Source organism: Pipistrellus kuhlii, unplaced genomic scaffold (genome assembly GCF_014108245.1).
Source record: "Pipistrellus kuhlii isolate mPipKuh1 unplaced genomic scaffold, mPipKuh1.p scaffold_m20_p_10, whole genome shotgun sequence".
NCBI classification, from domain to species: Eukaryota; Metazoa; Chordata; class Mammalia; order Chiroptera; family Vespertilionidae; genus Pipistrellus; species Pipistrellus kuhlii.
Genome location: NW_023425405.1, coordinates 32,790,390 through 32,814,365, shown reverse-complemented (window position 1 = coordinate 32,814,365; position 23,976 = coordinate 32,790,390). Strand labels below are relative to the sequence as shown.

Genomic DNA, 23,976 nt, shown 5'->3' with positions numbered 1-23,976 from the left:
TTTCCTCCCCGTGGGAAGCATGAGGTCATTACCAGGAGGTGTCAGTGCCTTCCCAAGGCCGGTGAGGGGAAGCTTGTTTCCCACCCCTGCACCTCAGGCCCGGGTTCCAAAAGGAGAAAACACAGCGGCATGCAAGGGAATAAAGAGAGAACAACGGCAGAACACAAACTTTATGAAAAATATATTTTTTCTCCCTGCAAAATAAGAGGCAATTGTAGAAAAAAAAATACATTCCCTGAAATCAGGCGCAGAACAGAAAATAAACAGCACCTTGTTATGCAGGTTTAAGAGTTCTTACCTGTGCCTGGAGTGGTTATAGTCCACAGAAATCAAGATGGGGAGAGAAGCAAAGAGAAGTAAAATGTCAATATATTGAATGTGAAAAACTCATGTTTCAAGTTTCAAATATTATTATCCCTATGGAAAAGACAATTTTGGGGGGGCGAGTAAATAATTAGAACACCTTTTTTAGGCCTTGGGAGAGAAAAACCAACTCACTGTTTAAAGTTAAGGTACACATTGCCGGCACCGGTTTGGCTCAGTGGATAGAGCGTCGGCCTGCGGACTGAAAGGTCCCGGGTTCGATTCCGGTCAAGGGCATGTACCTTGGTTGCGGGCACATCCCCCATGGGGGTGTGCAAGAGGCAGCTGGTCGATGATTCTCTCTCATCGACGTTTCTAACTCTCTATCCCTCTTCTTCTCTGAAAAATCAATAAAATATATTAAAAAATAATAATAAAGTTAAGGTACACTAATAACTACTGCAAGCAGCAGAATCAGGGAAAGTATTAGGTGGGCAGGATGCAGACATCTTAGACAATGGAGTAGACCTCAAAATACTCATAGGGAACTGACACAGAGCTGCAAGTGTCTTGTGCTTCAAACTGTGAATGGCTATCTATTTATAGATCAATTGATTGATTGATTGATAAATTTACCCATCTTCATCCATCCACCCATATTTCATAAGAAATGAGGATTTGCTTCCTCAATGGAAAAATCAAACCTCAAACACCATTTTCAAGTCAAAGTACCACCAATTATATTGAGGAATGTATAACTGTAAAAAGTCTATGTGACTTGAACATTTTTCAACATTAACACAAACCTCTGCATGTTCTTTGCTCTTCTAATGGCGTTACTAATATATAAACTCTTAAAAGTTTATTTTTTAAACAAATTGTTTCTTGTTTTAGCTTTGATATTTTAGTTGTTGGGCTCAGTATAAGACCAGTAAGCTGTTAACAAGTACCCAGATGTCCTTTTCAAACTCTGCAGGAGGCTACATTAAAGTTGGAGAGTTTAGAGGAAAGCCTTTTCATTGCAAAGACCATTTGGCATAAGATCTTGAATCTGCAAATGTACCATCAAAGGAAATTTCTCTTTATTAGAACCCTGGATCAAAATGTAATAAAATTTACATTTACTGTTGGAAATTCAAGATTTCAAAACTTACAGGAAAGTATTGTTTTGTTTACAAACACTACAGTTGAGTTATTTTGCTTCACTTGGTCAAGGAGTTCCATCTTTTTCTTTGGAAACATTCCTGAGCACAGGGACACTCGGTCACCAATAGATGGCAGCAGGGTAGTATGTTACTTACTTTTGGTTTCATTTAAGGGCAAATGTAGCTACTTGGGGGAAAAAATCCAGATTCTTTCAGAGAACTTTCTATAGAATTTAATTCTACACTTTCTTAATCCTAGTCCCTTTATCCATAAATTCTTTTTACTCTCTCTACAGTGTACTTTTATTGCTAAGAACAAATTTAGGGTAATTTGGAAAGGAAAGTTTGGGTCCTGGTAGGCAGTGTGTTTGGAGATTAAAATTAGTTTATCTATATATGAAATATATCTATACATTTAAGGTTGGTTCATACATATGACTTGGTTCATTTGATTGTGACTTGGATTTAAATACACTTCTTAACATCTTCATAGACTATATCAAATTTGTACTTTGTTAACTCACATGCAGGCCAAACACGATAATAATTGTCTGATGTATCTTATGTTACATTTAAATTAGTTTCAATATCCTCTATTAGCCTTTTACTTTATATTTCCAACAGAATACAACTATTAATAGCAACTAATAAGGAGCATCTGAAGTCAAATAAAGTCCAAAATAAGATATAAAAGGCCAAGGATTAAATTGATAGATATACTTACAGTGATTTTGAGGCCATTTAAAATTAAAAAAAAAATTATATCAACTAATTTCAAATGAATGAACAGTATATATTTCCTAATTTTAGATCTCAACTTAAATACTTTCTTTGATTTTAATTTAAGAGGTTGGTAATTGAGATGTCTTCTTCGAGAGTCTCGGGGTACTCTAAGAATGAGACAATCTTGCTCTTAATAACACACAAGTTAGATATAATCTTATTACAGGTTAAATATCTTGACATTATTTCAAAGGGAATTTTCATTTACTTTCCATTGCTTCATATTCATATGCATACAATATGCAGGGTACTAGGTCTGTTGAGAATACAGAGATGACATATCTGATTTGGGTTTTTAACAATATACATGTATTGATCCAGGCTACTCTAAAAATAAAATGAGCCAAGTTTCTAATTCAGGGGCTATTATTTACTTTGGTCCATTTGGGGTGTGTGTGTGTGTGTGTGTGTGTGTGTGTGTGTCGGGGGGGGGGGGTGTGGAATACATCATTACCAATCTAAATCACAATGCTTTAGTATTGCCAACAGCAGAAAATACCTGGTTGACATGGTCCAGTTTGGGGCAAGGCCTTCCTCCATTATACGGCTTTTCTCGCAGCCATTTAGACCGAACCTTCACGCCGCTCCCACAGGACTTACTGCAGCGGGACCAGTTGGACCACTCGCTGAGCTTGCAGTCGGAGGGGCAGGGGATGATGCAGGCCTCTTCGATGTAACCTGAGTGCAGGAAATGAGAGGAGAGCCATCTCCCTCGTGCCACTCGCCCACCACCACCCAGATGCTCATTTAGAAGATCCAAGTTTGACTTGACAGCAACATGCTAATGCAGAGTCTCCATCGTTAAGGATTCAAATTGAATGGTGCAGGAAAATGACATATCCATGCAGCGACTCTGTTAAAATAACAGCTGAGCAGCTGCCATATGATCTGCTCAGGACTCACGCTCACCACATTTCAGCACTCCTGACAGCTCCTGTTTAATTGACAATAACCTGTCTGCTGCCATATCATCCACACTCTGCCAGAACGATTCATTAAAAAAAAAAAATTACAACAGTTTTCCACAGGATCCTGTCCGCTCATGTCACACAAGTTCAAGTTTCTGGGCCCAAGTAATGTTCTTGCTCAAGAAGAAAGCCGGGCCCCTTCAATCACTATCCAAAAGGAACCATTTAACTTAGCACCTATGTTTCCCCTTCTTTGGAAATGAGGCCAGAAGAAGAAAAATGAAGACCGTTAAAGTCTCCTAGTTTTATAGTGCTGCCAACTTCAAAGCACCTTCACACTTTGTATTCATTTGATTTGCTTGAAAATCTTATAAACACATTGGGTGGGAATGGATAGTCTACTGGGCAGATGAGAAAGCAAATGCAGAGAGATAATTGCCAAATGCAAGGTCGTTCAGTGAGATGTGAGGAAAGGTTTTCTGAGGTCTAGTCCAGTGTTCACTCCATCAAATCACACAGCCAAGTCACTCAATGGCCTACCGATTAGTTTTGAGGAATGGGAGCATTTTCCTTGAACAATCCCTTTACTACCAACTTGGCATCTCACTAGATCAATTTAGCACTATTATTCCCAAGGCAAATGTGTAAGAAAAGCAAAATTCCTCTGGTCGAGAGTCAAATACTATGTGCAGAGTAGTTCTTGATTCAAGAAAACACTGTCATACCACTTTACATCAAATGAAGGATTAGATTTAGAAATGATTATCACATAAACCATTTGTACTAGGATCTATAAGTAGATATTTTAAAAATATCTTTTTATTACTTTCTTGAGCAAGAGGAAGGGAAAGGGAGAGATAGAAACATCTATGAGAGAGAAACATTGACTGGCTACCTCCTGCATGCCCCCTTCTGGAGATCGAGCCCACAACCTGGCCATGTGCCCTGAGCAGGAATTGGAACCAGTGACCTCTTGGTTCATAGGTCAATGCTCAACCACTGAGCCACACCAGCTGGACTGTGACTTTTCTTAAGGTGCTTAGGTAATAGTTTTATTTCAAAATCAGTCTAATTATCCTAGAATAATAAACTATTCATCTTAATATTGTTTTGATTTTTTAAATAAATCTAGTTATTTCCAATGTTCATTGTTTTATCAATTCTTTTTTGAAAAACATAAAAATCTTCAAATATGTGGAGTGATCTACTTAAATGTTATACTTTGACTTTAAATATGGCTTGAGGTGGAAACAAAGCTCCCCTTACTATTTTGAGTTGAAATACATTTTAAATCCCATTACAGCACAGCCAGTAAACAAATTTATCTAAAACAGCATGAGATGCTTAGATACATAATTCCTGATAGGGCCAATAATTTTTTAAAATATAATAGCTTTTTTTATTGCATAGTAATAGTTTAAGAAATAAAATAAAAATGTCTAATTTCCAAATGAATACCATTCTATCATCAAACTATTAAACTATGCAAGTCCAATAATTTTTAAAATCCCAATTATTTCCAGATATCAATAGCTTTGACAAAAGGACACTAGTATTTCAAAGGTAACGTTATTGAAATATTTCTAGAAGAATTGCATTTTCCACCTTGTTAAATTTCAAAATGACTGTAAAAGTAAACCTTTAACCTTTTGTTATTTAGTAACTGTAGTGTAAAATAGAAACACATAATCTTTAATGTCACTGCTTCACAGAGTAACAGATAAATGGAAATTCTTTTCTTCCATTGTCAGGTGAAGTATTATGCCATAATGATATTTAACATGGATGACCTCAGACTGATTCACATTTGTCATCAAGTAGTAACACTTAACACTTCTATGTATGATCTTCCAATAGCATATTCCAGAAATGTCTCTCAAATAAAACTCAAGGTATTAAATTGTTAAAGGATATGTGTAGACCCTGAGACAAAACTGCGACAGAATATAATGCTTAGCTTGCCATTTTTATTTTCAGATGTGTAACAACTTCCAATAATTGCCCGTCATGTTCACCTAGCACAATTAAAATCCTTAATGCTAGAAGTGAACTGCCAGGTAATCATTGCCCTCCCTTCTTCACTAAGATCATTTTTCAAGGCAATTAACACCCAACAGTCACCGGGTATAGAAAGACAGAAACATTTGATGTGTTTTAAGGCTAAATAAACTGCTGGTATCTTGTAGCAATTTATGGCGTCTGAGGAATACTGGAATAAAATAAATGACTTCACAATTAGGGTGTAAAACTTTTAGCAGTTCAACACTGAATTTGACACATGAAAAAAATCAAACTCCTGACTTCTGGTCATATTTTTTTGTATTCTATGACTGTTCTTTGAGGTCGAAATGGATGCAAAACACTAGCAGCCTTAAAGGGGCGACCAGAGGACATACTGCCTTTTAGATACATCACCTCATTCATTTGAACTGTGAATTGCAGATAAAGTAGCTGTCAACAACCTTCACAACTATTAACATTGTGCTGTTGAAAGGTACACTGTTGATAGAGTAAAGAAATCATTTTGAAAACACATGAAAAAAATATTGTCTGGTTCTGACTTACAGCTGTGTGAATAAGCAACACTGGCACTGTATGTGAAACATCTGGATTAATCCCCAAAGTAACCTCAAAAAAATCTCTCCTACTTAAATGTGTATTGTATACATATGATTACAATCAAGAATGAGAGCATTTATCTACGAATTTATCTATTGTTGTCTGTGTGGGTTTAAAGTATTTAAAAAATATTCCCAAATGAACATGATATTCTTTTGTAATTATATATTAAAGGCTGATAACTAGATAACTCAGGGAAACCAAACAACTATGTGTATAACCAAACTTTTTTTTTTTTAAATATATTTTATTGATTTTTTTTTGCCCCCCTCCCTCCCTCCCTCCCATGCCCTCCCTCCCCAGAGTTTTATGTCCATTGGTTGTACTTATATGCATGTATACAAGTCCTTTGGTGTATAACAAAACTTTTGTAATTGAATGTTGGAATCAACACTGGGCAATTAAAATTTTCATAGAGTAGTGTTCTGATAAATTGATATTACTGCAGTGCAATGCTATTTTAATTTAATTTATATTTATTTGTTTTATATACATATGAAGGCATATCTCTCCATTCCGCTAAGTACTTAAAAGATTCAGGAAATTTCAACATCAGTGTTAAAGGCTGTGGGGTTTTGTTGATATTATTCCAATACTGGAAGCTTATCCAATGATATGGCACATTCAGATTCATAGATACATCTCTGTATAAGTTCATTATCAATGCCATTTCTTATAGCAAACTGTAAAGCTTTCTGATGTATAATAAAGAATTAGGTTGATCTTTGGCCCTGGTTACTGGGAAGTAGACTCCAAGCCCTGAAATTTCTTGAGTGGTAAGAGTATCATTGCTATTCATGGGGGCCCCCTTGTATAACACGAGTTTATGCTAAAAAGATGTTGGTGGGAGGGAGCCTGGTTGAATTTAAAGACAAAGCAGGTGTTTAGAGTGTTGGAGCTTTAAGATGCATGATATCTGACCAACCTCTGGGGTGGGAAGATTGAGTTCAACCAACCATGTGATCAATGATTCCTTCCATCATGTCTACGTGACGAAACCCCAATAACAACGACACCAAAGCTCAGGTTAGTTTTCTGGTTGATTATAAACATTGATGTGCAGGGAGGGTGATGCCTCCTGGTGCCATGGAAAAGAACATGGAAGCCTTGTTTCGGGGACCTCACAAGACCTTGCCTTTGTGTCTTATTTTGGATGGTTATGATTGTGTCCTTTTGCTATAGTAAAACTGTATATGTAAGTATGGTTCTTTCCTGAGTTCTCTAGGTCATTCTAGTAAACTAATGGACCTGATGGGGTGGTGAGAACCCCCCAATCTGTGGCCAGCTTTTCAATAATAAAGTTAATCTGTGGTTCACTGAAGTTGTAGCTGATGTCTGAAGTGAGAACAGTCAAGTAGAGACCTGAGCCTGTGATGGTCCGCCTAACTCTAGATAGGTAATGCTGGAATTGCATTCAACTTTCTCTCCTTCAAAGCATCGTCACAATGGGCATGTAGCAGAACTCTATTTTAAAAGGACGTAAGTACTTTTATTTCTGTAAGAACTGTATTTATAGTTTACTCATTCAACCAAAATAAAAATCTGGGGGATGCATTAAGGCATTTACTGACTTTCTCCCCATATTTAACATTTAAAATTCTAACCAATAATGTATTAAACATCAGAGATAAGTTCTACAAAACTCACTTTGGGAATAGGATTTTGTAAGCAATATAAATGTATTTTATTGAGTGTTCAGATTATGAAGATGAAGTAATGGAAAATAAATGAACATTGAAACTAATTAAAGCAACTTATTTTTAACTTCACCTAATATTAACAAAGCTCTGTTCTTTCAAATCAATGAAAATCATATATTGTCATGGAAGCATTTCTAAAGGATGATCTTTTAACCAGTTCTGGTGGATTATAATAAGTATTAAACATAAATTTTACAAAAAGCATTCTGTGGTCAAGTGAGTTAGAAAATTAATGCATTAAACTGGTTAACCAAAGCTCTTTTCCCTGGGCTTTCCTTTTTGGCTAATGTGAATCTCTAAGAAGATAACTTAGACACTGAATTCCTGTGGTTCATGACTTTTTCCTATAGCATCTCACCGAACAAGTGAGAAATAGATCATTCATAGTTGGTAATTATAATGCATTAAAATTGGATTCATGTTTTGAGTTGGACAGAGTTTTAATATTTTTCAAGTAATTCTTCTTATGTCCATTTCTAAATACGAAAAAATGTAAAAGCACACAAATAACAAAACCACCAAACTTAGGAGAGTTTCTTCTTCTTAAATTATAAGATATGCTTAAAAGTCTTAAAGCTTTAAAGGTTAAACTTATGGCAAAGGGAGGGAAAACTGTTATGTGGATCAACTTAAAGTTGCTTTTTTAAATGGCTATTTTTAATGGAAGTGAAAAAAATTTCTTCTGAGGGCTAAATTGACCTTCAATGCAATTATGAAGAAACTAGAGGCCAGGTGCACAAATTTGTGCACCAGTGGGGTCCCTCGGCCTGGTAACTCTGCTTGGCCTGTGGGGATTAGGCCAAAACTGACTCTCCAATGTTCCCTGCGGGGTCTCGGATTATAAGAGGGCATAGGCCAGGCTGAGGGACCCCACCAGTGCACTATCAGGGCTGGGGATGGGTATGTCTGCCTCATCGTGCCCAGTCCTGATCTACCACACCCCAGCAGCAAGTTAATCTACTGGTCGAAGTGTCTGAACCTTGGTGGTCAGTGCATGTCATAGCTATTAGTTGAATGGTCACTTATGCTTTTATATTTATATAGCTGGGATAAACATGGAGAGTAAATACAAGAAAATGTTTTTCTTTCACATTGAAATTTAACTGCCCACACCACATTTGTTGGGGCATTCTCAGGTTATTTTTTTGAGTCCATAGATCTGGCTTATGTCTAATAATGAATGCCTTCTTCACTTATAAAAGCAAGCCCTTATGTATAAGCCTTATTTCCTATATGACCATTGTGATGATGCTCTAAAGGAGAAAAAGACCTACATATTAGGAATGACACTAAACTCAACTATGAGGTATAAAGCTTTAAAAAAATATTTTGGGTTTTCAGGGCTTTACTAACATATTGGACTATAGTATATTCGTGGATTTACACAGGTCATTTAGCATCTGTATTAATTATGAAAACTTATATCACAACGTAAGTAATGAACAATCTGGTTATATCACTAAAATTACCACAGATTTCAGAAAGATTACACTCTAATCATTCTACTGAAATTGGTGCTACCACTTCTGTAAGGCATTATGGAGAAGAAGGGGTCAGAAGCCAATGGAAAGGATAGAGTAAAATAAAGTAGCAGAAATTGTTGATAAAGGCAAAGATCCATTTTTTTTTTATTGTTGCAAAGAATGAATAATGCTTACGGCAGTTAAATCTATTTTTACGTCGCAGAACGTTTTCTTCCTAAAAAGCTGGAAAGTCCAATTTGTGTATGGCATATACTGGAAGCGATGTTTGACAGCCAGGCCTGAGGGGCTCTGTGGAGCCCCGTTTGAAAACCATGTTGCTCAGTAATAGATGAGCTGTGGTCTCCAGGATGTGGAACTAACATCAGGTAGTTTTCTATCACCCCTGACATGAGCGGCAGCTGCAGGAAAATTTCCAAATAAAGTCTCTCTCATCATCATCTCCACAGTGCTCCTTCAGGGAGTCCGAGAATATTGCTGGTATGCATCCGCATTTTAATCCAACCCTAGGCAATTGCTTTTTTTTTTTTTTTTTTTTTTTGTACTCAAGTGTCCAGAATAGTCCTTTTCTTTTTCACCCTGGCTCTTTAAACTTGCAACTATTAGCTCAGGAAAAGTTTGTCCCTCATTCCCTGCTTCTCTTTTACATTTGAAAAGAAAAACATCTCCATTGTGAATGATAACTGCAAAAGCAACACTAGCCATACGTGTGTTATTAAAAGGAAATTTTGAATTCTGACATGAATTAGACATTAAATAAACAATATCAACTGAAAATGCTTTTCAGAGGCATCAGCACTCCATTCTGGCTTGTTTACAAGATTCTGTTTATAGCCTTTTCTGCCCATTTACGTGCTGTAATTAAACGTGCTTTTTCTCAAATAAGAGCACCCCCTATATAAGTAGCAATTTCTCATTCAATTTTGTTTCTAATTAACCTCTAATGTTAAACTTAGATAAACTTCTATAGAATCCCATTACAGAAAGTAATACATCCCTGTTATATTATAATTGAGCGGTCAGGTAGATTATCTTTAGAATCTACTCTCCCTATAGGCATACTAATTATTTTTATCAGCTGTACTCTGAGTTCCACATAGTGCCCTAAAATGTATATATAAAGCTAATAAAAATGTTAGTCCTTATTTTCTCAAGGAAAGATGAGTGGGAACAAAGAGAGTTAAATAAACATCCCACACTCTTGATTAACACAGGCTGGCAAACACAGGTTTACACAAGTTGTGTAAATAGTCTGGGAAAATGCAACTTGTCACTATGACTAATATGAACCAAGAGGGAAAGCTGTTGTCCAAATCTGGTGTCATACAAATTAGGCAATTCTGAATAAGCTCTAAATGGCAATAAAGAAACTTGTCAATGTTGATATTACAGGATTAATTCAGTGGGGTGGGTGTGTGACTATTATTTCTTCTCCCATTAAGTAGGCAGAGAGAAGCATAGCTATTTGAGAAGTATCTTCATACAGAAACTTCATGGCTCTTATTCCACAGATGTTAGTTGTTCTCAGTGACCTTTTCTAATTATTTCCCAGAAATGTGACACAGAGGGGAGGACAGTCTGGGAAAAAGAAAGAGTCCAAACCTGATTGTGAATGAAATGCAGCCACAAAAATTCTCTCCAGCCCTTCACTCATTCATTCATTCTACACATATTTACGGAGCACCTACAGTTCTAGGTGCTGGGGCTACTTCAGTGATTGAAATAGTCCCGGATAGCCTCATCCATCTGAATTCACGTGAGGGGATAAAGCATAGACAATAAACATAATAAGTAAGTGAATTATATGCTATGTTATAGAATGATGCATGCTTTGGAAATACAAAGTGTAGAGAAGGATAAGGGTTTTGGGGACAGCGGGGTAGAGTTGAGGGGCAGCATGTAAAACTCTGTCCCTCATGTGCAAATGGAAACCTTGTATACATGTATCTTGCATCAGGTAGGTTACCTCTAAGATTCTTTAAAATATAAAGGTTAAATAAAGTATCGAGATTAAATATATAACAGAAAGTTTCAGAAATTCCACCTCCTGTCCGTGAAATCTTAAAAATTATTAACTTAAGAAATATCTAGTACAAACTATGTGGTCAGGCACTGAGTACATTTCTAGTGAATCGATATCATTTAAATTCTCAGAGCATTCTAGCAGTGAGCAGAAACTGTTTCATTTGGTTTTAGAGGAATTTAAAATCTGTTGCTATAGTGATACCATACAAAAAGGAAATGTGTATAATTTGTATTATCTTTTTAGGATAAATGCCCCAAATGTACTTATATATCAACATTTGTTCAGGAATTGTATTTAATACCATGTATGAGGATGGATGAACGAGTATGTGGCTCCCAAAGCATTCTTCGAGATCTGATTTTTAGAGTTTGTGTGTATCACTTTTCAATACAGAGTCCATTATCATGAGGAATCCCAGACATAATAGAATTGTGCCACAAGTCAAGACATTGAAAAAAAGAGTTACCACATGGGAAATGGCTTAGAATAATATAATTAAACTGGCAAAAGTAAAATTGCTTTGTTAGTATAATAACTGGTAATATGACTCACAGATGGACAACACAAATTAAACAGAAATTCCCTAGGGCCATTATTGAATAGGGAATCCGTGTCTCTGTACTGTACACATGTGGTAATTCATTTTATATTTCAACTGAAAGTAGGAGGAAACTTTTTTCCTGAAAGCAACTATCTGAAAAGCTGATTTGATTGAGAGAAGGCAGTGGACATAAAAATGCAATTTAGAGCTTACCTAGGACAGAATGACAAAGTTATAGCATTCCACCAACACCATCAGAATCAACAGAACCTATATTTAAAAAGTAGTAATTTTCAAAGGAATGAGGCAGTAGAGATTCAATTTCCTCAGACTTTACTTTGAGTAAATATGTTAGTGAACATTAAAATATTCCACTGGTTATCTATCATAGATCAGATGGAATAAACAATGAATAACCTTGGACAGATGCAAAGAACTAAACTGGAACAGTTCATTTAGTAAAGGATCATAGATCCTTTCCCAACCCCCATGAAGTTGACTGCCAACATGGACCCATCCTTTTTCTATATTTACTTTTCTTCCTGAATACAGTACTACTTTCTTGCTGCTTTGAATCGACAGTGCTAAGTTAGGAAGTCTTCCGCCTTTGGACAACTTCAGATATTTTTGTGCTTTTACTTTTTTTTAAGTGATCAAGCATTTTTGTGAGAGTCCCAGGATATTTTTAAAGCTTTTTCTGAAAATAAGATTGACTGTTAAGTGGCTGACGGGAGCATTCTTGCATCTAATTAGCAGATCAGGGTAAAAGTGAGAATATATGAGAATCATTCTGAAAGCTCACAGGTTATGTGAAAAACAAGTGACTATCTTGGTGATTCACTATGTATAACAATTTGAAATGTGAGCAAACACTTACATGCTGCATTCCAAGAGAAACATATTTCTCAAGTGATCTTCAATTTTACATTTTAATGACTAATTATGATTGTATATATTATCATCCGATCATCTCGGAATGAGAACTGCATTTGCATTTTCCTGGTATCTAATATGCAGCACCTATGTTATTTGACATAGAGGATAAAATACTCAGTTATACTTAGAGGTGTTTCTCAAAGAATGCCTATTATAAACACTAAACTCTTTTTTCTTTAATTGTTCTAAGTGTATGGAATAATCTAAAACTTAGCAAGGCACATATATTAACCTGAAACATACTTATATCTAGAGCTTCAACATCCTTGGGGCTTATATCACTATACTTTGATAAAACAGAAAATGTAAGATTAGGTTAAAAAAAAAAAAGAATGAGGCTTTTAAAAACTTTATTGTAAGACCATGTGTAAAAGATTCCAATAACTGTGTCACTATGATACCTTGATGGTTTGTAAATGGGAGGTGGTCCAATTACTTCATATTGTTTTCTGAACCATATGGTAAAACTAGAGGAAGACCGTTAGGATAGAACTGTTTTTCGGCAACATTGGAAGGTAACTGCCATGTACACTCTTGCTGGTCATTTGACCCATCTTTCTAGGCCAACTCCCTGAAGAAGGGAGGAGGATCATGGTCCAGTGTCTACAAATATGTGACATCTGTGTTTCAGGCTGACCCACAGTAAACTGATCTCATGACATTATAAAAAGACAACTGTACTAAAATAAAAGAATAATGGAGAAACATTGTTTAAGACTTGGAACCAAAGAGTTCACTAAATATACTGGTCAAAAATGGTCACTTTTCACTAACTTTTGGCAACTCAGTTATTATTACTGTATTTTAGTTTTTATTGTTTCCTCCCTCCTTCCTTTCCCCCTCCCTCCCTTTTGGTTTAGAAATCAAAAGTGGGCACAGTTTCCTAAGAGAATGTACTTTTTTTTTTTTGTCAACCTCACCTTAATAGAGCAGTAGATAGGATATGTTTGAGTTTTCACCAATTATGGCTTTCAATCTTTCTTCTCTGACACTTAATGACATTTTAGGCACATTGCAAATCTTGCCAGTTTGGTTGTTAAAAGTCTGTCTAGTTTAAAACTCTGTTTTCAAATTAAATTAAATTAAATTGAAACCTGTCTCCCTTCCGGTGCAGCTGTTGGGGCTGGTTGGGTCTATTCAACAGACTCTTAATCCCAGAGGCGGCTCTGACAGCACGTGCCTACCTGTAAGCCTTCTTTGGCTTCACTGCCAACTCCTGGACAACGAGACAAGTGCTACCGAATGTCCCGTTACATATAAGTGACGTACGTACAGTGTGTGGTGTCCCATAATGTCCCACTTAGAACGTAATTCTGGAGACCTTCCTTGCCCTCCGTTCTCATACACGTGCATGTGACCTCCACCCCCACAGGCAGACGTGTTTAACACGGGAGGGAAGCGGGATTACCGTGGCTGTTACACCGGGACGTCTCCACCAGCCGGCCGTTCTGGTCGTAGCACGCCATGGCCTGGTAACGGTAGCCTTGGCCGCACTCCTTGACGTCTCCCTGGACTTTCATCCCCAGCAGCACTTCTGCTTTCCCCTCCGGCAGAATGCAGTCCGACCAGTTCCCCACAGGCTGGGCGGTGTACTTGTCACAAGGACAGTACTGAGTCTCCATCAGTGGGTACACCTGAGAATTTTTACAGTTTTCCTTCTTTTTGCTTTTGCCTGTGGAGAAAATTACGTTGGAAAGTACCCTTGTTAATTTCAAGCCTTCCCTACGTCTTCTCCTTTCTTAAACTTCCTTTGTCCATTTGAGCCATAGTCAACAGTAGTCTGTAAATAAACACCGTCTTCTCACCTCACAGGGCTTTCTATCCAGGCTTTTTTGAGTATGGGGTGATTTCCATAGTGGAAAAAAAAAAAAGTATTTTTATTTATTTTTTCATGTAAAAACAGCTAATTGGCCTGACTGGTGTGGCTCTGTGGTTGAGTGTCTACCTATGATCCAGGAAGTCATGGTTCGATTCCTGGTCGGGGCACCTGCCTGGATTGCAGGCTCGATCCCCATTGGGGGCTATGCAGGAGGCAGCCCATCAGTGATTCGCTCTCATCATTGATATTTCCATCTCTCTCTCTCTCCCTTCCTCTCTGAAATCAATGAAAAGAAATAGCTGATTTAAAAATAGCCCTTATCAGCCGAAACTGGTTTGGCTCAATGGATAGAGCATCGGCTTGGGGACTGAAAGGTCCCGGGTTCGATTCCGGTCAAGGGCATGTACCTTGGTTGCGGGCATATCCTCAGTAGGGGGTGTGTAAGAGGCAGCTGATCGATGATTCTCTCTCATCAATGTTTCTAACTTTCTATCTCTCTCCCTTCCTCTCTGTACAAAATCAATAAAATATATTTAAAAAAATAAAATAAAAATAGCCCTTATAAGATTCTAACTGTTGTGGTGAATTTTATACTCTTTAAAAAATGCTCAAAATAGCCGAAACTGGTTTGGCTCAGCGGTAGAGCATTGGACTGAAAGGTCCCAGGTTCGATTCTGGTCAAGGGCATGTACATTGGTTGTGGGCACATCCCCGATAGGGGGTGTGCAAGAGGCAGCTGGTCGATGTTTCTCTCTCATCAACGTTTCTAGCTCTCTCTCTCCCCTTTCCTCTTTGTAAGAAAAATCAATAAAATATATTAAAATAAATAAATAAATAATGCTCAAAATCTTCCCAAATGATCATGTGTTCTGAGGGGAAGGTGGGAGGTAACCACAGTAATTTCTCCTGTAAATGTGCACAAAGATAAAATGGGAGAGGGAGTCACTGGCTGAACTTCACAGCTTTTTTGTTAGTTCAAATAGATGGTATAGCTATCTAGGGAATTGAGAAATTGAGAATTTGCATTTGCTTTTACTTTTTTTGTATTTACTTTTCTGATTATGATTTTGCCCCTTTCAGCATTTCTGAAGAATAATCATTTTGATATACTTGTGATTAACATAGGTATCAATAATATTCAAAATGAAGATATGTAATATGAAGAAAAATATTAGAGACTGTTTATATATAAATGTAAATAAAGCCCCTTTTAAAATAAACAACTCAGGCCGAGGCCGGTTTGGCTCAGTGGTGGAGCGTCGGTCTGTGGACTGGAAGGTCCGAGGTTTGATTCTGGTCAAGGGCATGTGCATTGGTTGCGGGCACATCCCCTGTGGGGGGTGTGCAAGAGGCAGCTGGTCGGTGTTTCTCTCTCATCAATGTTTCTGGCTCTCTGTCCCTCTCTCCTCCTCTCTGTAGAAAATCAATAGACTATATTAAAAAAAAATTTAAAAATAAAATAAAATAAACGACTCAGGTATAACAGTAATACATGCTTAAAATTATATATCATCATTTTAATTAGATAACATATATTTATATTTATTATTTTAAATCTTATAGACAAATTATATAAATACCGTTAATGCATATATTTTACATATATGTATCTGTAGCTTTCATAAGCTAGCTTATATACTTTTTTTGTTTATGACAGCTGGCTTATTTTATAACTTTTAAATTCTGAGTAGTCAGCTAGCGCCAATATTTTTAGGTTTCTTTTGCCAACTGACAGACTTTTTGAATGCACCAGGGTGTAGGTCAGTACGATGTCTCCTGTTCTTGCTCATTATATCACTGCTTTTTGTCATTGTGACTGCCTTTCAAAATGCAGTGTTCTGACACAGAATTAACTCACTGTCCTCTTCCAGGATAATCCGAGGCCGTGACAGAGAGAATGGGCTTAAAAAATGAAGGGGCAACATTTCCTCGTGTTCCCAAAGACCTTTTCTCCCAGCCCTGCAGACTTTGTAGGCAATTCACCAAAAGTCCATATTTAAACAAAAAATAACCTTCCACATGTTGTACAGGTGATGGAGTTTGATTTTCAAGGCCACTTTGTCTTTGTGCTAATATTACAATGTGTCTGTTGCTGCCAACTAACAGTAAAACCCACATCCAAATCCACTGGTGATGTATTAGGTGTAAGTATACCAACAATAAGGCATACCTGTGCATTTTCCAAATGCATCGTCGGGACTTCCTTGGTCTGACTGCTTTGTGTTTTTCTACCTTGACAAGTGGTGACTTAGGCACTCCAGCTAATTATTCTTACCAACAATAGCGCGCTTTCTGGTCCTGACTGCCCCGCAGTCTCCATTGCATGAGGAAAACTTGGACCAGCTGGTAAACTGACAGTCGTCTTGGCAGGGGACCTGGCAGGCCTGGGTGAGGGCTGGCACCGGGCCTGCGTGCTGGAGGCATTCGTGGATGCCAGCCTGCCCTCCGTCTTGCTTTCGACAGGTAATGGCTAGAGGAAAAGCAGAGAACTGTTTATAGCAAACTGGAATGTCTGTAATTACTCCGCAATTTAGGAATTAACATTCTCTTAAGCAGAGGAATCCTCTCTTTATCCTTTATTTGCAGCAGAAATCTAGAAGAAGTGTTTGCGATAATTGATGGTGTAAGTTTAAAAAATAAAATCACAGCTAGGTTTTTATTAGATGCTAGGAAGACTTTCAAGTTACATGTGATGTATACTGAGGCATGAATTATTTCAGAGCAAATAAATAATATATGGGATCTGATAATAGTTTATGCTGAACACAGGCTATTGACAGAGGGGCTGGGAGACACCACCCACCTCTAATAATTGCTTTTACCTCATTGGCCACTCTAGGATTCCTAGACAGAAGGGACTTAGTGGCAGCAAATGAGTTGGTGGGTTGAGTGGAAAGGGGATGCTTATGGAATTTGTCCTGAAGCTGCATTTGCATATTTTTGTTTTTTGACTTTTTACATTAGAAGTTTGTTGGGATGGCTTCGGAGTGGTTAATGAGAGGGGCAGTGTCAAATTCCATATCATTCCCCTCACTCTTAGCACACATAAATCTCAACCAAAAATTCAAAAATAAAATAAAAACTTTCAGCAACCTTGATCTATCATACCACAATTTATATTTCTACAACTACATTTGGACCCTTAAAAAATGGTGTGATAAATCAATAATTTTAATTTGTATATGTTATTTCCCCAAGATATTGTCTTACTGATTTCTATTAACCATGTCATAGTTTCATTACTTTTTAAATGTAGATGTAAAACTGCTTGAAGTATAAAAAAAAGACCAACAACAAGTACGGTTAAAACACCTTTACTTCCTCTGCCTTTTTCCTTGTTGGTTTTAAAATAATTCATTCACTTACTGAGGAGGCAGAGGAAACGTTTATACGTTGGCCCTAAAGTTAAGTCTTTACTGAACTAGCTTAAATGGTGTTAGTCCGGCTGATTTACAGGGCCTCTCAGATTTATGGGCTAGGCTGAAACGTCTGCTGATCTCTGCCTGCTCAGGATTCTGTCATTATGAAACTAAGGTAAAGAGGCCTGATATTTTTGACCCCAAATTACAGTGAAGGGGGCACAGAAGGCCTCTGGTTATACAACACTCTCGGAATCTGTATACGTAAACGTAACACCGAGTAGTTCAGGACTGTGTGATGGGGTGTGCGTAAGGATCTAACAATTCTAGCAAGGGAAGGCTTCATCTGTGTAGATGGACAATTATTGTAAGTTATTGCAATTTCTACAGAAAAAGTTCATACTTGTGCAAATGTAGATGGATTCTCACCTATTTCTTAGCTTATAAGTATCTCTTCATTTAGTATTTAGAACCCTGGAAGGGCCAATTTTATGAAAAGAACAGGGTTCCCTAAATTTTAAAGATACAAAAGCCTAGTAGACAGTAATTTATGAAGGTTTATATGACAGGAAAAACCATTAATGGTCCCAAAGAGACACTTACCCCGTGGGAGAAGAACTGTCTGGTGATCTGTGTTGATCATACCAACCTGAGGTAGTGGGTCTCAAATCAAACTTCAGATTACAATCACCTGGATAGCCTTTGGGAAATGTCCACACCTTTACCTAACTCAAACATTCTGACTTAAGTGATGGAGGGCAGGGCCCTGGGCATTCGCATCTTTTTAAAACTTCCTGAATGATTCAAATGTGTAACCGTGGATGGAGACCACTGCTCAAGTAGGTCAGATATTCCCACTTGCATCAGAAAGGCCTGGAATGCTCTTAAAGGTGGAGAATACTGGATTCGTTCCAAAGCTCCTGCACTAGAATTCTGTGTGTGGGGTGAAGGAATATGGATTTTTTTTTTCCTCAAGCTGCTCAGATTGCCTTATGCACATTCAAGTTGAAGGTCCACTAGGCTTGAGCACTGAAGGCACAAGGAGGGACTTGGTCAAAACTTGTGGCTAAGATGAAAAGTCCTCTGGCACCCAATCACCCTGGCACGGTGCCAAGTGGAGGGAAACAATGGCTGAGCATGTGGGAATGAGCGAAGGAAGCTCTAAACTTGGAGCTCCAAGGGATCTGTACAAAGAATGGCTCTATACAAAAAGAGCATCCACATAGCTTGGGAGAAAGTCATCTGTGGGTGTAGAAGGAGTCCCGTGATGTGGTATTCTAATGAGCTTATTATTCTAATAAGATTTTCGCAGTTATTGCAAAACCTGTGGAAGCAGGGTTGATTCCGGCTTAAACACTTCAAACTTAGCAAGCTTTGGTGGCTTGTGAGCAGAGCTGCCCCAAGGAGGCTAACGAGGAAGGATTGATAAAGAGGAAGATATTTTAGATTTTAGATTTTCTACTCTGCAGGAATCCCAAGAATGACACATTTGGAAAATAAGAGCTTTGACCATATCAGAACTCTTGGCTTGGAAGCAGGTCACACTGTTTATGACTAAAAGAAAATTACAGGACTAAATGTGGGTTCCTTGAAATAAGACTACTTTTACCTACTCATCCAATTGGGCTCTCTGAAACAGAGACCTGGTTATAAATCTTCTGAGAAACTAAATGAAGTTGCCTTATGTTCTCCACTCAGGTTCTCTCTCTAATACAGTTCTTTTTCACCAACTGTATTTCAGAACTGTTCCAATTATCATCACATCAAGTAATAAAAAATAACAAAATAAAATCACTACCATAATTCCAGAAATAAATTAATCTTGGGTAGGTCTATATAAACTATTTACAAAAATCTAAAGTTCTTTTCTCTATACACTTGCAGTACATAAAATCTTTAATATTATGACTAGTTGGAAAGAAAAAAAAATATGTATAATTCCCATATCTGTTCTGAGAACCCACTCAGCACTCCACTCTCCTTATCAGAGATTTTAGACAATGTGCTTTGAGAGAATTACTCAGGCCATGTTATGCAAACAAGTAGAAGCACAAGAATTTGTACAATATATTGAAAATTTATCACACATCTCAACGTGTTTCTATTCTGGCGTAGAGGAAATGCAACAACTCAAACATAGGAATGTAATCTGAAATGAGTTTCCTGCTACTGGGGGCCAGGAAAATAGAAATGGAAAGGAAATCATCTGGTCTCTCAACTTTATAAATTTAAAAAATAATTTCTAAGACACTAAAATCAGAATGTTTTTAACTGCATCTTACAAGGCATGGTTTCCTAGCACACCAGCATGCTGCATACATTCAGACAACTGTATCTGTATTTACAGGTGGAGCATTTACATCTCATGCATAATCACTATGCTGCAAGTTCTTCTCTGGGCTGAGATCTTTTTTAGGAAGATGGGCCAAAAACCATGTGACCCTACAAATAATTCACCATAAAACCTTCTTAGTGAGGTCAGCAAATATTAAAATGATTATTGTAAAGTAAAATCCCATATGTAACTCTCTGGTGATTATATCCATTTATGTATTGATGATTTTATTGTACTTGTACTTAAGGCATAAGAGGTTTTTCAGTTGAATTGATTGGGGTGATATTGGTTAATAAAATTATATAGGTTTCAGGTGTACAATTCCACAATACATCATCTGTATATTGTATTGTGTGTTCACTATTACAAGTCAAGTCTCCTTCCATCAGCATTCATCCCCCTTTTACCCTCTTCTACCTCTCCCAACCTCTCCTTTTAAGTGTCAGGGACAGACTGCTTCCGGCAGGCTGAAAGCCAGGAAGATATCCATGTGACTGACTTGTGAGTTACACATGAATCTAGCCAGCCCATCAACACTGCGGAGATGTTGGAAGAATAAGTAAGAAAGCCAGTATTTTTAAACAAATAAACAGTCTGAAAAGAAGAGACAGAATTGTTAGTTTCAAAGGGACTTAAAAAATATTCCAATTAAATGCAATGGGGAGAACTTCATGAACCCTAATTTAATCAAATCTGATATAATAAAAGTTTAATATGCAAATCATCCCCTCAGAGTTCAATCGACCCAGAGTTCAAACACTTGCTATGACGTGCACTGACTACTAGAGGGAGGCACGGAATGAAGGACGGCCCTGACTGGCAGCCGGAAGGCCCTGATTGGCCCTGATGGCTGGCCAGGCCTAGGGACCCTACCAGTGCATACATTTTGTGCACCAAGCCTCTAGTCAATTATAAACAAGGCATTTTTTGAGACAACAGGGGGAAATAAAATGTAATCTGAATGTTAGATGATATTAAAGAATTATTGTGAATTTTAATACTATCATAATACTGTTATGTTTAAAAAATAATTACATATGTATGGATGACATGTTTCTTACATAGAAGTTGCCTTAAAATATCCCAGCAAAATCTTTTTTAAGTATGTGAGGAGTGGCAGAGGACCAAGAATGGCAACATGTTAAAAACTTGAGGCTGAGGGAGTGAGTGACTAATACTACAAGTACCCATTAAATTATTCTCTTTACTTTTATGTATTATTGAAATGTTCCATAAATTTAAATTTAAAAAAGATTAATAAGTAGGATAAGCAGAGTCGATTCCAGAATGTTTTTATATTAAGTCGAATTCTGTGCTCTGTTTTGAAGAGGAGAACACTAAAGGTTCCTGACATGAAAGGAAATAGATCACATTGGTTTGAGCAGAAAGGACACAGATATCAGTGTTATGCATATCTGAGAATGGAAATGGAAGGATACCGGAGCAGCTGTGAAGTGAATGGAATAGAATTCAGAATGCAGCTGCTCATCTTCATTTTCTTGAAGGGGAATGAAACTCTCTTACTATTCAGGATGCATAAAAAGGAGAAGTGCTGTTGGTCTATGGGATGACCCTTCAGCAGGTAAGACCGTGTTGACATTTTGTTCAAATAATCAGAATGAAGTAAATGGCAAGAACCAGAATGTGCTCACCGAAGTTCAGAATCAGATCACTGCCCGCACGCAGGCAAAGCTGCTGAATTATATGTGACAAAGAGTTCAAGGAGCTCTGAGACCTGACTTATTAAATTGAGCAGCATTAACATGGCTTATCCCACAGCCACAGCATTCGGGTAGCACTGGAGACAGACGATGCTCAGCTGATGGAGTGATTAGGGGAGTGATTTTTTCCTATGGTGTTATGAAAAAACAGCAACAGTGAGACTGCATTGTGTAGAAATGAAAAAGAAGCAGCTTAATGTGAGCAGGAGTTAGTTACCACGAGACCTAATTGTGCTTACAAGACCGAACTTATAAATAATGCAAGAGGACTCCCATTGCTTGCTAGGTGGATATAATGATCTTCGTCTTTCTCTGTGGAAGAGATTTTCCCGGGCAAGTTTGCCAAATTACACTTCCTAATTACAAGTTTGCCAAATTACACTTCCTAATTACAAGTTGTGAATGTAATTCTGGCAGAAAGGGGAAAGAAATGCACGTTCTTTTTTATTGATCCTAAACAGTTACCAATGATCCCCGGGCCCACTGATGCTCATAATATATGTGAAAGTCCTTGTGCAAGGAGGGACTGGGAAATGATAATCAGCTCCCAGGGGAGAGCTCAGAGAATCCCCCCGCCCCACTCACATACACACACCCTGGGATCTGGGAAGGCTAACTAAGGGCATAAGAACAAATGGAACATGGAGGGCCCATCACAGACACATCACGGTGTCAAGCTGATTTTATGAGCTACTTAAAAAATAGGGAATGATAATAATCATTTTATGACAGGGCCCTCCTAACAACAGAAACAAAAATAAAACCCCCGAATCAACAAGGAAGCTAGTGTTCCTAGGAAATTAGAGGAAATAATTAAAAAACAGAAAAATTAGAAGTTTTAAACAATAGTTTATATAAATAAAGCATGTAAAAACTATTGGGTGGTAACAAATAAATACACCAGCCAAAATAATTTTTTTTTAATTTTATTTTTTTAATATATATTTTATTGAATTTTTATTTATTTATTTATTTATTTATTTACTTATTTATTTATTTATAGAGTGGAAGGGAGAGGGATAGAGAGCTAGAAACATCGATGAGAGAGAAGCATCAGTGAGATGGTTGGGAGAGGGATAGAGAGCTAGAAACATCGATGAGAGAGAAGCACCTGACCAGTCGCCTCCTGCACACCCGCTACTGGGGATGTGCCCGCAACCGAGGTATATGCCCTTGACGGGAATGGAACCCGGGACTTTTCAGTCCAGAGACCGACGCTCTATCCACTGAGCCAAACCGGTTTTGGCCAGCCAAAATAAAATTTTAAAAATTGTGGCAGGGAAATACTTTAAGGTCAGCTCATTTCTTCTTTTCTACCTAGTTCCTTTTCTACTTCTGTTCCTTTTCTTCCTATTGCATAACCATCTCTAAAATTAACAGATTAATATCTCAGTTATTGAGATAAATTGGCCCAGACATTCTGAGCATAACCTCAGTAATGCCTCTAAAATGTAAGCATTTAAAAAGAATAAAGTGAGCCAGAGTTTAAGCTACAGAGTACTAACCTAGGCATCAGTATAGCTGAAGCCACTTAACTGAAGCCTTAAGATTTAAGCATCTTTGTTCACACACAAAAATAACAGCATAAATTGTAGTGAAATCCCTATATCTCGCATTTTAACAATATATTTAGATCTAATTTTGGTGGGGAATGAAAACGTACTCTTCCCTTTGTAGACTCTCCTTTTATAAACTTATTAATAAGTGATACAGGGTAAGGGTTACTAGGGAAGAAGGGTCCCCATCATGTAAGGCATATGACTGAAGGTGTGCTTTTTAAAGATTTTTGTGGTCTAGATTTGGGAATACATCTGAATCACGCTGGCTTCCACATAAAGAGACTGATGTCAGATGCTAATGACAAGTCAACATTATCATGGACACTCCTTGGCAGGCAAGGATACAGGGAGGCTGGGAAATTAGGATAGTCAGGGCTGACCCTAAGGATTGTTGCTCTGGTTCTATCTTATTTATAGCAAGTATACTTGTCAGAAGAAGCATGAAGACTACTCCGAGATTGAGCAAGAGCAAATTTGAAGTTATTTATAAGAGATATCAGCATCTAATCTATTATAATTGTGTATCATACTCTTGGTATGTGCCACAAAGTAATAAACACTAGAATAATATATATATATATATATATATATATATATATATATATATATATACACACACATATATATGTATATATATATATGTATACACACACACACACATATATATATATGTATATATATATATATATATATATATATATATATATATATATATGTATACACACACACACACACAATAGA

The 23,976-nt window shown here is 37.3% G+C and overlaps 1 protein-coding gene across 3 annotated transcripts in view; it reads right to left on the bottom strand.

Annotated features, from left to right (window-relative positions):
* THSD7A (thrombospondin type 1 domain containing 7A) overlaps positions 1-23,976 on the bottom strand; it is a 299,368-nt gene that overhangs the window by 42,160 nt on the left and 233,232 nt on the right. For all 3 annotated transcript variants that reach the window (XR_006740961.1, XM_045578315.1, XM_036429312.2), the window contains exons 12-15: positions 16,537-16,731; positions 13,851-14,114; positions 2,731-2,909; positions 299-304 (exon numbers count right to left, since the gene is read on the bottom strand). Coding sequence is in view for 2 of the 3 variants with exons in the window: in XM_045578315.1 (XP_045434271.1) it covers positions 299-304; positions 2,731-2,909; positions 13,851-14,114; positions 16,537-16,731 (644 nt within the window). In the remaining variant the exon portion in view is untranslated. The remainder of the gene's footprint in view (positions 1-298; positions 305-2,730; positions 2,910-13,850; positions 14,115-16,536; positions 16,732-23,976) is intronic.